This window comes from Erinaceus europaeus, chromosome 4 (assembly GCF_950295315.1).
Source record: "Erinaceus europaeus chromosome 4, mEriEur2.1, whole genome shotgun sequence".
NCBI classification, from domain to species: domain Eukaryota; kingdom Metazoa; phylum Chordata; class Mammalia; order Eulipotyphla; family Erinaceidae; genus Erinaceus; species Erinaceus europaeus.
The window spans coordinates 8401634-8416036 of NC_080165.1; the positions used below are offsets into that span (position 1 = coordinate 8401634).

The 14403-nt window shown below is 38.1% G+C and overlaps 1 protein-coding gene across 2 annotated transcripts in view; it reads left to right on the forward strand.

Moving 5' to 3' along the window:
- Positions 1-14403, forward strand: part of GRM1 (glutamate metabotropic receptor 1) — a 460470-nt gene that overhangs the window by 407545 nt on the left and 38522 nt on the right. For both annotated transcript variants that reach the window (XM_007517840.3, XM_060188722.1), the window contains exon 8: positions 11856-12786. In XM_007517840.3, coding sequence (XP_007517902.1) covers positions 11856-12786 — 931 coding nt within the window. The remainder of the gene's footprint in view (positions 1-11855; positions 12787-14403) is intronic.

Sequence of the window (14403 nt, forward strand, 5' to 3'; positions counted from 1 at the left end):
AGATGGGAATATTGTAGGCAGCTCTCATTTCAGGACCCTCAAGGGGCAGAGCAGGCTGAACCAGCCTGCCTTCTACCATTGCTACTTTATAGTGGGAGCAAGGTCCTAGGAAAGCCAGTGAAAGGGTTTATGGTGACATTTCTGATGTAAGTGGCCAGATATAGTAAATAAAAAAAAACTTTTTAAAGAATATGAATTTTCTTTCTATAGCCTCTACTAATGAGCACACACAATATTTTACAGATATCTTCACAAATTTAAACAACAATAGATACATAGAAACTTTGTTATCTAGTACATTGAGAATGTGTCATCTGTGTAATCCAATTCTCTCTCTCCTTTTCTTTCTTTCTCTTTCTTTTTTCTTTCTTCTTTTTACCTCCAGGGTTATCACTGGGGATAACTGCCAGTGCTAAGAATACATCACTGTTGGTGGCCATTGTTTAATTTATCTCAAGTCTGCATACTGTGGACTGACTTGGAAAAGACTTTTATCTTCCTTTTGAACACAAGCCTGTGTCTCCACTGGCACGGTGTTTCATGTTGCATGTTTATATCCCTTTATATTAGATGTTTCCTGTTGTAACATTTTCTTAGAGAGGACCCTTGAAATCATGATTGCCTTTGAAAACTGGAGATGACTCAACAATACTTTTCTTTAGAATTTCACTAAAATCGTAACTGTGCAGGAAAAGGCAAAGTCAGAACTGTTTCCTGCCTCAAGTCAAAGGGGCACCGATGTTTTGTTGTTGTTTCGCACATTTTCTTCTGAATTTTACCCAACTTTTCCTACTGTCTCGTTTTTATTGACTTGGGGCTTACCTAATACAGGGAAAAAAACAAACATGCCATTTAAAAACATGAAAGCACACACAAAATGGGGCCAGGTGGTGGCACACCTGGTTGAGTGCACATGTTACAGTTCCCAAGCTTCCGGGTTCCAGCCCCTGGTCCCTGTCTGCAGGGAGAAAGCTTTGCAAGTGGTGAAGCAGGGCTGCAGGTGTCTCTCTGTCTCTCACCCTCTCTATCACCCCCTTCCCTCTCAATTTCCTGCTGTCTCTATTCAATCAATAAAAATAATAAAAAATTTCAAAAAACACACAAAATAAAAAGGTCTAGTACAATGGAATTCAAAGTCATGTCTTTCATGTCCTGCATACCTTCCATTATGAGCATATTATCTAACCATTACCAAGTGACCATTATCATCGATCAGGACTTTTTGACTTCATATATATTCTCTTTGATGAAAAATCACTAAGTATGAATTCAGTTATCTTTCTACAGAATTTCTGTCTCCTATCAATCGTCACATGCATAAAAATCCCAGTGACACTCAAATGAGTTGAGGCATGAAACCATTCAGGATGCTTTTATCGAATAAAGACAGCCAATTGGTCATTTTTGGACCATCTATCTGAACTGTTGCACAAACTGTATACACAGAGACTTTCAACATGTACATGTTTCATACTAATTTATACTTAGCTTTAACACCACCCATTCCTGCATCTCTCTCAGCGTCATATGTGAATAAAAAAATGAGATCTCATTTGTCATTTCCCTCCATGCCAGGTCAAGCTCAGAGCTAGGGCAGAACACATGGTGATGCCTTGTTGGTTGTTGCTATGGTAGCAGGAGTTGTGAAAAGAGAGAAAGCAGGAACACAGAATACCAACAATCAGAAGAAATGCTCAGAGGAGTAAACATATTGCTTTTAAGTAGGTATTTTGTTTTCATGAGTGGATTTTTTTGGACTGGATTTTAGTTAAAATAAAAGGTAATGTTTTTTTTTTCTTCTAAAGGTAGAATGTGCTGAAATATGCTTTAATCATTTTGTCAGAGAGTTTCTTTCTATACATGTTCAAAAGATTCTGTCATCAGTGCATTAACACATGGTTGTAAGTGATTTTTATTTGCGTTACAATGTTATTTTTGGCTGTACAAGAAAATTGGTATGTTTCTTAGAGGAAGTACTTTTGTAAGCTGTTAGTAATTTCCTCATACTTTCTTATTGAGAGAATATTTCAATTTGTTGCTTAAATTTTGCATTGTGTTTCTTATGATAAGAAAGCTAGATCCCTTCTGCCACTAGGTACTATTTGACAATAGTCTAACAAATCATGGGCTAATTATATGTCATCCCATGGTATTTGCTTATTTTAAAAGTAAAGAAGATTTCTCCAAAATGCAGATAGATTAAATTTGAAGATAAAAACACTGACCTATACAAATTGAACTGATTTAATCATTTTCTCATCCCAGTAATTGCTTTGAAATTTCTTTAAAAAAATTTTTAATATTTATTTATTTATTTTCCCTTTTGTTGCCATTGTCATTTTTTTTTGTTGTTGTAGTTATTATTGCCGTTATTGATGTCATCATTGTTGGATAGGACAGAGAGAAATGGAGAGAGGATGGGAAGACAGAGAGGGGGAGAGAAAGACAGACACCTGCAGACCTGTGAAGCGACTCCCCTGCAGGTGGGGAGCCCAGGGGCTCAAACCGGGATCCTTAAGCAGATCCGTGCGCTTGGCGCCACATGCGCTTGACCTGCTGCACTACCACCCGACTTCCTGCTGTGAAATTTCATACTATCTACTCATTTACTAATTAGAACATATACTATCTTTAATTTGCAAGAAGTCTTTTAAAGAAACTGGGAACATAAAGATAAATAAATCAAGGTCTATATTCTGAGAAAGAAGCTTCACATGAATTAAAGACAATAAATATTCAATTATAATATTAAATCCTATATGTACATAATAGCATATGAACACCAAGAATAAGCAGTTCTTTTACCCTGGGTAGAGAAAAATCCTTCACAGGCTATAAGCTATAAGTATATGAAGTGGAGATTGAATAATAAATGGAATTTCTCCTTGTAGGTATTTAATAAAAATAGAAAACACTAAAGCATACATTTTGATGAATTCTTATGTAATCATGAAGCGTTATTCTAAGTTTTATGAGATGCTCCAAAACACTTTGTCTAGAATAGTGACTTTTATTTATTTCATGAGTCATGGTAAATGTGTCTTTCCCTAGCCTGAAAATAGTTTGATACTAAATATTAACCGCTATCAGCCATTTGTATCTTTTTTCCCTAGACTTTATTTATTCATTTATTATTGGATAGAGACAGAGAGAAATTGATAGGGGTGGGGTGGATAGAGAGGGTGAAAGACAGAGACACCTGGATCTCTATTTCACTACCTGTGAAGCTTCTTCCCTGCAGGTAGGGACCAGGGGTTTGAACCTGGGTCCTTGCACACTATAGTGTGTGTGCTTAAATGAGTGTGTCACCACCTGGCTCCAGTCATTGTATCTTTTATGTGCACTGGTATCTGACTCAAGAATTAAGAGGAACTCTTGATCCTCAAGTTAGAGTTTTAGCTTTTCTCTTGAGACTTGCTATTTGGTAAGAGGAAATTTGATTTGTTTAATGGATCGGTAATGTCAAATCCTTAAGTTCTCAGAACGTCAGCTACAGTTTATAAAACTCCTGTAATCCCCTTTCCGTTTTCTGTGAGTTAGATAAACTTGGGATATAATTCAATATTGGTTGAAGATGACCCCTTCTGCTTTATCCTGGGACACCCAGTGCTACTGTAGGTTGAACAACTGTTCTCTTTTAACTGACAACAGGACTAACAGAAGTGTATATCACAGACAACTTCACACAGACTGACACTGTGAATATCACAGTTGGTTCAAGACAGCAAAGTTGGCATTTCTCAAATTAAGAATACCTTAAGATGGGAGACAGCTCAGTCAAATGACTACTTTTGCAACACAAGAATTTACATTTCTTCCCATAATCAGACTGGTTATGTTTCTTCATTGGGCATCTCTACATCGACCTTTGAATGTGTCTGGGTACCTGTCTCTGACTCTTGACCACATTAAGAGTACTGGGATTCCTAACATACAGTTCAAACTTTGGAACTCATCTCCTATTCTAGATAATTTTTTCTTTTTTTCTCTCTTTTTTATTGTTGCTGTAGTTATTATTATTGTTATTAATAATGTTGTTGTTGTTGGATAGGACAGAGAGAAATGGAGAGAGGAGGGGAAGACAGAAGGGGAGAGAAAGACAGACACCTGCATACCTGTTTCACCGCCTGTGAAGCGACTCCCCTGCAGGTGGGGAGCCAGGGGCTCAAACCGGGATCCTTATGCCGGTCCTTGTGCTTTGTGCCACATGTGTTTAACTGCTGCACTACTGCCCAACTCTCGATAATTTTTTTCTAATAGTGTTTTGTTATGTGGTCAAGAATGAAATATCTCGGGAGTCGGGCTGTAGTGCAGCGGGTTAAGCGCAGGTGGCGCTAAGCACAAGGACCCGCATAAGGATCCTGGTTCAAGCCCTGGCTCCCCGCCTGCAGGGGTGTCGCTTCACAAGCAGTGAAACAGGTCTGCAGGTGTCTATCTTTCTCTCACTCCATCTTCCCCTCCTCTCTCCATTTCTCTCTGTCCTATCCAACAACAATGACAACAATAATAACTACAACAATAAAACAACAAGGGCAACAAAAGGGAATAAATAAATAAAAATAAATATTAAAAAAAAGAAAGAATGAAATATCTCATTTATTTCATCAGGATTTTATCCAGTTTTGTCAGATATTTTACCTGATGCTTTGAGATAGCTATTCTGGTTTTATCAAATAGTCTTCTCACAGATTTTACGGCATAATCATTCTGGGATTTCTATAAGGGATTTCTCCCAGGCATGAAGAGATAGCTAGGCCTACTGGAGCACCAACATATATGCAAAGGCCTCAGAAACCACAGAATCAATTCCTGACACTATCTGATGCCAGAAATGGGCAGTGCTCAGCCCTTTCTCTTTCCTCTTACTCTCTCATTCTGTCTTGTAAAAATAAATCTCTAAAAAGGAAGCTGATTTATAATTTTTTTCTGAAGAATCTTTGTGTACCTGTAACTAAGTATTTGAACTTTTCCAATGACTTTGTATTACTAATACATAATTTGTTGTCTAATATGAGTCCTTTAATTATGTAATAGATTTTCTTCAGTGTAGCCTATTTAGCTTGATATATGGTTCCTAAAATATTTATATATCTAAGTTGTTTTATAGTATCTTTAAATTTGCAATACCCTTTTTTTACCAATGTGTACTTTATGACCCAACTACCTTGTGTGCACATCAGAAAATAAATAATAATATATATTTATAAACATTATAATGTATTATATAATATGTTATATATTAATAATTTAATATTATAATACAATGTACTATTATGTTACAGCTATATTACATGTTAATAGTATAATATGTTATATAATAATAGATTTATAACTAATAACTAATCATTATTCTCTGAGAATGTAAGACTTATTCATTTATTGATTTATTTATTATAGGTGAGAGTATGAGAAAGGGGGTTGGTAAGGATTGAAACTCCATCCCGGGGGCACAGGTAGGCAGGTTACTTCACTAATAGGCTAAGCAATCTCTCTGGTCTTTAAAACACTGAAAAACATATATACTCCTATATAACAGTAAATAAGCTGATGATTTTAAAGCATGCTAACTGCTAGCTTGCTCTTTTTCTTTAACAATTTGACATAACACAGAAAAACCTACAATTAAGTTATAAAATGCTGATTGGAGTTCTTGTTATATATAAATGTAATCTTTAAGCTCACAATAAAGCAATACGAAGTCAAAACTTAGCACCAGAAGAGTACAGGGCTTGTATGTATGAGGTAGCAAATTGCATACCTGGCATTTCATATTCTGGCATAATATTCTGCTTCTCTCTCTCCATATATATATAAAATATTGTTTCACTATATAGAACCATCTGAAATGAACAAAACCTTAAGTACCAGAATGATATTCAAATCCACAATCTTATCAGAAATACTTGTCAAACAGAATGAACATACACTGAGGTTCTCCTCCACTGAATATGATTTATATGTTTGTGATGACTATTACCATAGTGAATATTAGCATGGGGAGAATTTGAATATTAGCATGGGGAGAATTAACAACCATTAACTGATTAACTATCAGTTAGTAGTCAGTTAACCATCAGTTTTAGAAAATGTTGGAAGCTTTCTATACACCTTCAGGATTTATTACATGTAGTTGAGTTAAAATGGACCTTCTCCATAACCGAAAGATATTAAGTTTATACCTGCAATTGTTATTAGCATGAAAGCTGGGAGCTGTGTACTAAATTAAGGGGTTGACTATGACTATGACATCATCCCCAAAACTGTGTGACTTAAAACGATACACACTTACCATCTCATCATTTATGGGGGTCAGCAGTTTGAACACAGTTTAGTTGAGTCCTCTGCTTTATGAGATTTCACAAAGCCAAGAATCAAGGTATCAGACAGGAGTAAAGTTTAATCTGAAGACTTGATTTTGAAGGACACATTTTCAATTCCAACAATATTTTTGGTAGAATACAAGTAGCAGGGCTTGCTGGACTAAGCGTATTAGTCTATGACTTTCAATTGGGTGGGTCTGGCTGACTCTCAGTCTCTTGTCATGTGGACCTTAGCAGCATAGCAGGTAGCTTCAACAAGAGTAAGGAAGAGGTCCCTTACCAAGAGGAAAGACATTGTTTTGTAGCCTAGTCATGAGTGTGGCATCCCACTGAACATGCTGTATTCTATGGAAAATGAGTAAGTCTTTGCACCTCTTCACAGTGACTGTGTGGAGATACACAAAGGCCTGAATTCCAGGAAGAGGCCCCCTGGAACCATAATAAAAACTGACTAGCACAGTGGACAACTATTCTTCAGTGTGTGCCGTGTTTCCTAGTTAATATACCTACATCATGGTATAACATTTTAATATGCCATAAAATATTAACTATGGCTGGTAAGGTAGGTCACCTGGTTAGTACGATTTCTTTGTCGTGCACACTCGTCAGACAGTTCAAGCCTGCCCCCCCATCACACTGAAGGAAGCTTTGATGCTGTACTATTTTTTTTCTAGAAACCTCCCTAACCCTGTCCCCATCTCTGTCTTTATACCTGAAAAACTTGCTTCAGAACAGTGAAACCCTAGTGTCAACAATGACAACAAAAATCATTATTTTGGCATTTGTGCTATGAGATTCCTCATGGACCAGCATGAAATTCTAATATCTCTCTCTCTCTCCCTCTCTATTTATGTAGTATTCTTTCTTATGTGAAATTCATAAAATAAATTTTAGGGGCCCAGTGGTGGCACACCTGGTTGAGCACACATGTCACAATGTCCAAGGACCCAAGTTCAAGCCCCCAGTCCCCACCTGCAGTGGGAAAGCTTTGCAAGTGGTGAAGCAGGGCTACAGGTTTCTCTCTTTCTCTCTCCTTCTCTATCTCCCCCTTCCCTCTCTATTTCTGGCTGTTTCTATTCAATTAGCAAATAAAAATTTTTAAAGTTTCTTTAAAATAAATTAACAAAAATTTTAAATGAGTTTTATGTCATAAGAATAATGTACTCTTCTATTAATTATATCTGAGTACCATTTATAGATCATGCCATAGCATTGTTTTAAAAGATATTCAGTATTTAAGTGATTATAGTAATGTAAGGAATTTTTATACTGTTAACTGAGATTTTTTTGTCAGACATAAAAATACTCAGATAAATTAAGAAATAGTTATTATCCCCCACACCTATGGACATCTAATTTTTAACAAAGGGGTTCAACCTATTAAATGGAAAAAGGGGAATCTCTTCAACAAATGGTGTTGGAAAAATTGGGTTGAAACAGAGGAATGAAGCTGAACCCACTACATTTCACCACACACAAAAGTAAATACCAAAAGGATCAAGAACTTGGGCGTTAGATGAGAAACTATCAAATACATAGATAAAATATTAGCAGAACTCGTTTCCATCTAAATTTTATAGGTGTCTTCAGTGATACAAACATGCCGGGCTAGCTTCGCAGGCATGTTCAGATGCAGTTCAATCTTTATTGACGAGCGGGGATGCAGTGAAATCAATCTAATCTCTCTTCATTAGAAAATCCTGTCCTTCATATCTCCTGAGGAGGAAGTATCAGGTCAGAAGAGGATGTACATAGGATAGGGGGTGGGGAGAAGGAAAAAGTGTTCGAACCAGTGGGGATTAAATGATGGAAAACAGGATGTGACTAGGAGAGGGGGCGGAGTGAAAAGAGGGTTCGAACCAGTGGGATTAAACCAATGCCCTGCAGGCAGGGCGGGTCTCAGGTAAAGCAGCGATTATGTAAATAGACCAAAGCCTTAAGCAATGCAAGCGAACCTAACGTGATGATCAAAACAGAAAATCTTAGAAGCAGAATTAGAAGCAGACCAACACAAACCCAATTGTAATGGAGCCAAAATAAAAAATAAACCCAATGGGATTATATCAAATTGAAAAGTTTCTGCACAGCAAAAGAAACCTCCACTCAAAGAGCCTTCATACAGAATGGGAGAGGCTAATAACCAAAATATATAAAAAGCTCACCAAGCTCAGCAATAAAAAACTGAATTACCTCCATCCAAAAAATGTGGAGAGGATATAAACAGAATATTACCAAAAAAGAGATTCAAAAAGTTAACAAATAAGAAAAGAAAATGCTCCAAGCCATTGATGGTCAGAGAAATTCAAAACAGCACTGAGATACCACTTCACTCCTGTGAGGTCTCGAAACTTTACATCAGGCTCAACCTGACGCTGTTGACTGGCTACGGAAGAAGGGCAAACGCTAGAAGAAGACTCCTGTGAGAATGTCACACATCAGAAAAGGTAACAACAACAAATGCTGGAGAGGTTGTAGGGACAAAGGAACCCTCCTGCCCTGCTGGTGGGAATGTCACTTGGTCCAACCTCTGTGGAAAGCAGTCTTGAGAACTCTCAGAAGGCGAGAAATGGACCTTCCCTATGACCCTGCAATTCCTCTCCTGGGGATAGATCCTGAGGAATCAAACACACCCATTTAAAGAGATCTGTGTACACCTGTGTTCAAAGCAGCACACCTTTGTAAGGAAGAGGTATTACGAACATCGAGAGTTCAGAGGAAGAACCAGGTGTCAGTGTCTCACATTGTTCAGTCAGTGGACAATATTTTGGGTATTTGTCATTCTTAGTTTTAGTTGATGCGGGGCAGGGGTATTTGTCACAGTTTTGTTTGAAGGATTATAGGTTTTCTCACCTGTACGCTCTCAAATTACAGAGAAGCAATTTTAATTGTTTTACCAAAGATCCCTAAGTTGTAGTTGTTTCACCAAATATCCATCTTTATACTAATACCTTGTTAGCTGACGTTTAAATATATCTGAAAATGTCAAGTTGCATATGGAATTTTTTTATCATTCTTGTGGTTATTATTATTATGACTTATTATTGCTGCTGTTGTTGGAAAGGACAGAGAGAAACGGAGAGAGGAGGGGAAGACAGAGGGGGAGAGAAAGATAGACACCCGCAGACCTGCTTCACCACCTGTGAAGTGACTCCCCTGCAGGTGGGGAGCTAGGGGCTCAAACCAGGATCCTTATGCCAGTCCTTGCTCTTTTCTCCATGTGCGCTTAACCCACTAGGCTACCACCTGACATATGGACTATTTTTAAACAGGCAATTTTAATACTTCATTCATATTTAATTTCTCAATCCAAATGTGAGCTTAAACAGAATATAGTTCTGCTTTTTTCAGCTGTTGTGTTTACTTTAGAATTGTTTGAAAATTTCCTAAAATCTGTCTCTCATATGTTGTTTAAAATTTTGAATCTTAGGGTCCAGGTGGTGGCACACCTGGTTGAGCTCACATGTTATAATGTGCAGGGACCCGGGTTTGAGCCCCCATTTCCCCCAGCTTTGCAAGTGGTGAAGCACTGCTGTAGGTGTGGCTTTGTCTCTCTCCATCTCTGTCTCACCCAACCCTCTCAATTTCTGGCTGTCTCTAACCCATAAATAAACATTATTTTAAAAAAATCTTAACAAAATAAAAATTCTGAGTCTTTGTTAAAGAAAAGCTCCTGAAATTATCTGATATCTATACACTAATTTTTGAACCACTGAGTCATTTAAGTCTCTTTTCTAATCTTATGCATTTAATTTTTCTTCTATGAGATTGAATTTATTGGTACATATCTATAATATAGGACAATACATATTTAATGACAATATTGGATCCTGTTGAAAATATTTTGGCTGTATCTCTGGAGCTTAGGAAAATCCTTAATTATAGGTCTAATTTGGCTCTAGACCAGAGTTTTAGTTCAATTTTCAGAGATCTAACTTTGTTCTAGAAATTTAAAATGTGTTATTATTTTCTAATAAAAGCTCTGCACACAGAATAATTCATTTATAAAATTACAATTGCATAGAACAAAAGAGGAAAGCAAAGAGAATAGCTCTCAGAAGTCAACAAAAGCCTTGAGATGACTAAGTTTGAGCTGGAATTTTATTAGCAGTATCAGTATGCAAGTGAAAACAACTGTCCATTGACTGTTCAATATTGTACCTCTACTTTTTCTAGTGTTTCTCTTACATGTTTGAGTTAATTGATTTGTCACAGCAAAAAAACTCCACAATAAGCATTGTTTCTTTTCCTCATGCTCCTTTTCATCATGTTTTTGAACTTTCTTAAGGAAAGGGGAAGATTTTGAAATATGACACTGCTTTTTGTAAGAAGCAGGGGTTCTCATAAAAGGAAGAGTTTTCAAGGTACATTGGTGAGGTCATCTGTCCGGGGAAGTCAGGTTGGCATCATGGTAGCATCTGCAACGTGGTGGCTGAAAGGTATTAAGATATAAATCAGAACAAAGTGTTAATAAGACTCTAAAGGTAAGACTGTAACAGATGAGATTTGGGCTTTACAGACCCCTGTCCCACTAGGGGAAGACAGAAACAAGCTGGGAGTATGGATCAACCTGCCAACACCCATGCCCTTTGGAGAAGTAATTACAGAAGCCAGACCTTCCATGTTCTGGCCCCATAATGATCCTGGGTCCATATTCCCAGAGGGATAAAGAATAGGAAAGCTGCCAATGGAGGGGGTGGGATATGGAACTCTGGTGGTGGGAATTGTACCCCTCTTATCATATCTTGACTATAAGCTGAACTTTCATAGAATAACTACAAAAAATTACTAGCTCACTTCTTTTTTAAAATAAACAGATGTGCATATATAATATGTTCAGTTTTTTAAATATTTATTTATTTATTCCCTTTTGTTGCCCTTGTTTTTGTTGTTGTAGTTATTATTGATGTCGTTGTTGTTAGATAGACAGAGAGAAATGGAGAGAGGAGGTGAAGACAGAGAGGGGGAGAGAAAGATAGACACCTGCAGACCTGCTTCACTGGTTGTGAAGTGACTCCCCTGCAGGTGGGGAGCCGGGGGCTCCAACCAGGATCCTTATGCCGGTCCTTGCACTTTGCGCCATGTGCACTTAACCCACTGCACTACCACCCAACTCCCACTAGCTCACTTCTTACATCTACTCTATTCTGTTATTACCATTAATTCTTAGCTAGAAACACAGCTCAGATTCTTTCTTTTTTTCTGAAAATGTAGAACCATGGTCCATCTACAATGTGTCACCAAATTATAATACTGTTATCAGAAGAAAAATTTTGTTTTTAAAGACTTAGATATTAGCCTACATCCCATTGGGCTGACTTACAGTGAGATTCGGTTTGGGAACAGGTTTGTTCATAGAAAACAATAGTGTATTTATATTTATGTAATAGGCATTTAAAAAAAAAAGCTAGAATCATAGAAGATGCTAGTATGCCTATGTCTCTCAAAACTAGCCAGCACTGTTTGTTACTGAACAGTGGAAATCCTGGATTTGTTTTTAAAGTTTGATTTTTGTTTTTTTCCCTTTTCTCATTCCAGGCTGTGAACCCATTCCTGTCCGCTATCTTGAGTGGAGTAACATAGAGTCCATCATAGCCATCGCCTTCTCCTGCTTGGGCATTCTTGTTACCTTGTTTGTCACCCTCATCTTTGTGCTCTACCGGGACACGCCAGTGGTCAAGTCCTCCAGCCGAGAGCTCTGCTACATCATTTTAGCAGGCATCTTCCTTGGTTACGTGTGCCCTTTCACTCTCATCGCTAAGCCCACTACCACCTCATGCTACCTCCAGCGCCTCCTGGTTGGCCTGTCCTCTGCCATGTGTTACTCCGCGTTAGTGACTAAGACTAATCGCATTGCGCGCATACTAGCTGGTAGTAAGAAGAAGATCTGTACTCGCAAGCCCAGGTTCATGAGCGCCTGGGCCCAGGTAATCATTGCATCCATTCTGATCAGTGTCCAACTGACCCTGGTAGTAACTCTGATCATCATGGAGCCCCCCATGCCCATTCTCTCCTACCCAAATATCAAGGAGGTCTACCTTATCTGCAATACCAGCAACCTAGGTGTGGTGGCCCCTGTGGGCTACAATGGACTCCTCATCATGAGTTGTACGTACTATGCCTTCAAGACCCGCAATGTGCCCGCCAACTTCAACGAGGCCAAATATATCGCCTTTACCATGTACACCACCTGCATCATCTGGTTGGCTTTTGTGCCCATTTACTTTGGGAGCAACTACAAGATCATCACTACCTGCTTTGCAGTGAGTCTCAGTGTAACAGTGGCCCTGGGGTGCATGTTCACTCCCAAGATGTACATCATTATTGCCAAGCCTGAGAGGAATGTCCGCAGTGCCTTCACCACTTCTGACGTTGTCCGAATGCATGTTGGTGATGGCAAACTGCCCTGTCGCTCCAACACTTTCCTCAACATTTTCCGAAGAAAGAAACCAGGGACAGGAAATGCCAAGTGAGTTCTCTCTCTCTCTCTCTCTCTCTCTCTCTCTCTCTCTCCCTCCCTCCCTCCCTCTCTCTCTTTCTCTCTCTCTCTCTCTGTCTCTCCCCCCCCATTTTCTTCTATGTTAATTTGCCTGTCATTTTTTTAAGCCCTTAATGCTTTTCACTTACTTAATTCTCTTTCTCTCTCTCTCGCCCTCTTTTTCAAATCTCACATTCTATTGCAGTTGGGATGTAATACTGATGGTTTCCTTTGTTTTCATTTAAAAGAGCAAAGAGTTGAAAATAGCAACCAGAATCTTTGGTGTCTGATCTCATAGGATATTTTTCCTTTCACCTAGTCACACCTCTCTAAGGAGTATCAACACATCTGTGGGGTCTGGCTTAAGATTCTAACTCTTGTTCTAATTTCAAGTTTAGACCATGGAAAAGGAGTTTATAGTTGGGGGACCAGTGGTGGTACACCGGGTTAAGTGCACATGTCATCATGTGCAAAGACCAGGGTCCAAGCCCCCACAACACACCTGTAGGGGGACAGTTAAGGAACAGTGAAACAGATTTTCAGGTGTCTCTCTTTCTCGCTTCCTCTCTGTCTACCCCTCCCCTCACAGTTTCTCTCTGCCTTATACAATGGAAACAATGGCTACCAGGAGTGTTACATTCATAGTGCCGGCACTGAGTCCCAACAATAACCCTGGAGGCAAATAACAGGGAAAAAAGCAGTGTCTGCTTTAATATTTTCATTTATCATACTGGAGCCACAGCATTTGGTAATCTGGGGTGGAAAAGAAGGGAATTATTCACCCATGGAAATCTAACAATTTCAAAAGTTGACTATCATTAAGTACTAAGCATGTTCTGTAATAAGTTTCCCTAAACTTTTTTTTCCACTGAGCCTTTAATTTATTGGACTCTATGCTGTATCATAGATATTCCACACACACACACACACACACACACACACACACATATATATATATATATATTAGTTGAACTATCTCTGCTGTTTCTTAGCCATACATCACTCAAAGAAATAAGGAATCAAAGGTGATGAATGTCAATATTAATATTAATTCAGATTATTCTCATTTTGGTGATTCTTCTGAATATTTGTGTTATAGTCACATCATCTTCTTTCTGACTGTTTTGCAAAGAATCATATATTAAAATTCATGTCATCTCTTTCTAAAGCAAATTTCATAAACACAATATAAAGAATTACATGGGCTCTTCAATTTCTAAAGATAGCTGGATTAACCAAAATTAAGCAATTTCTCCACTAGCAGTATTAGCTTCACTTTTTAAAGACAATTTTGATGACAATAATTATAATGTACATTGGTTTATCACTAGTCCACCTAACTGAGTAAGTCAGTAAGAATGGTGCTATTTCCACACATCTTGTAGGGGAGGAAGCAATTTGGATTCTAACGGAGCTAATATTCCTCATGTAAACATGTATCAAAAATCTACATTCCCTACCCTCCTGGGTTTTGGCACATTGCTTGTCAAGTAGTAACAGGAACATATTTTCAAAGAAATAATCAGCAATATAATTGATCTCAATGTCAGATGAAGAATTAAATGTGAACATATATTTTAAATCTACAGAGTCCTAAGATTGTCAGCA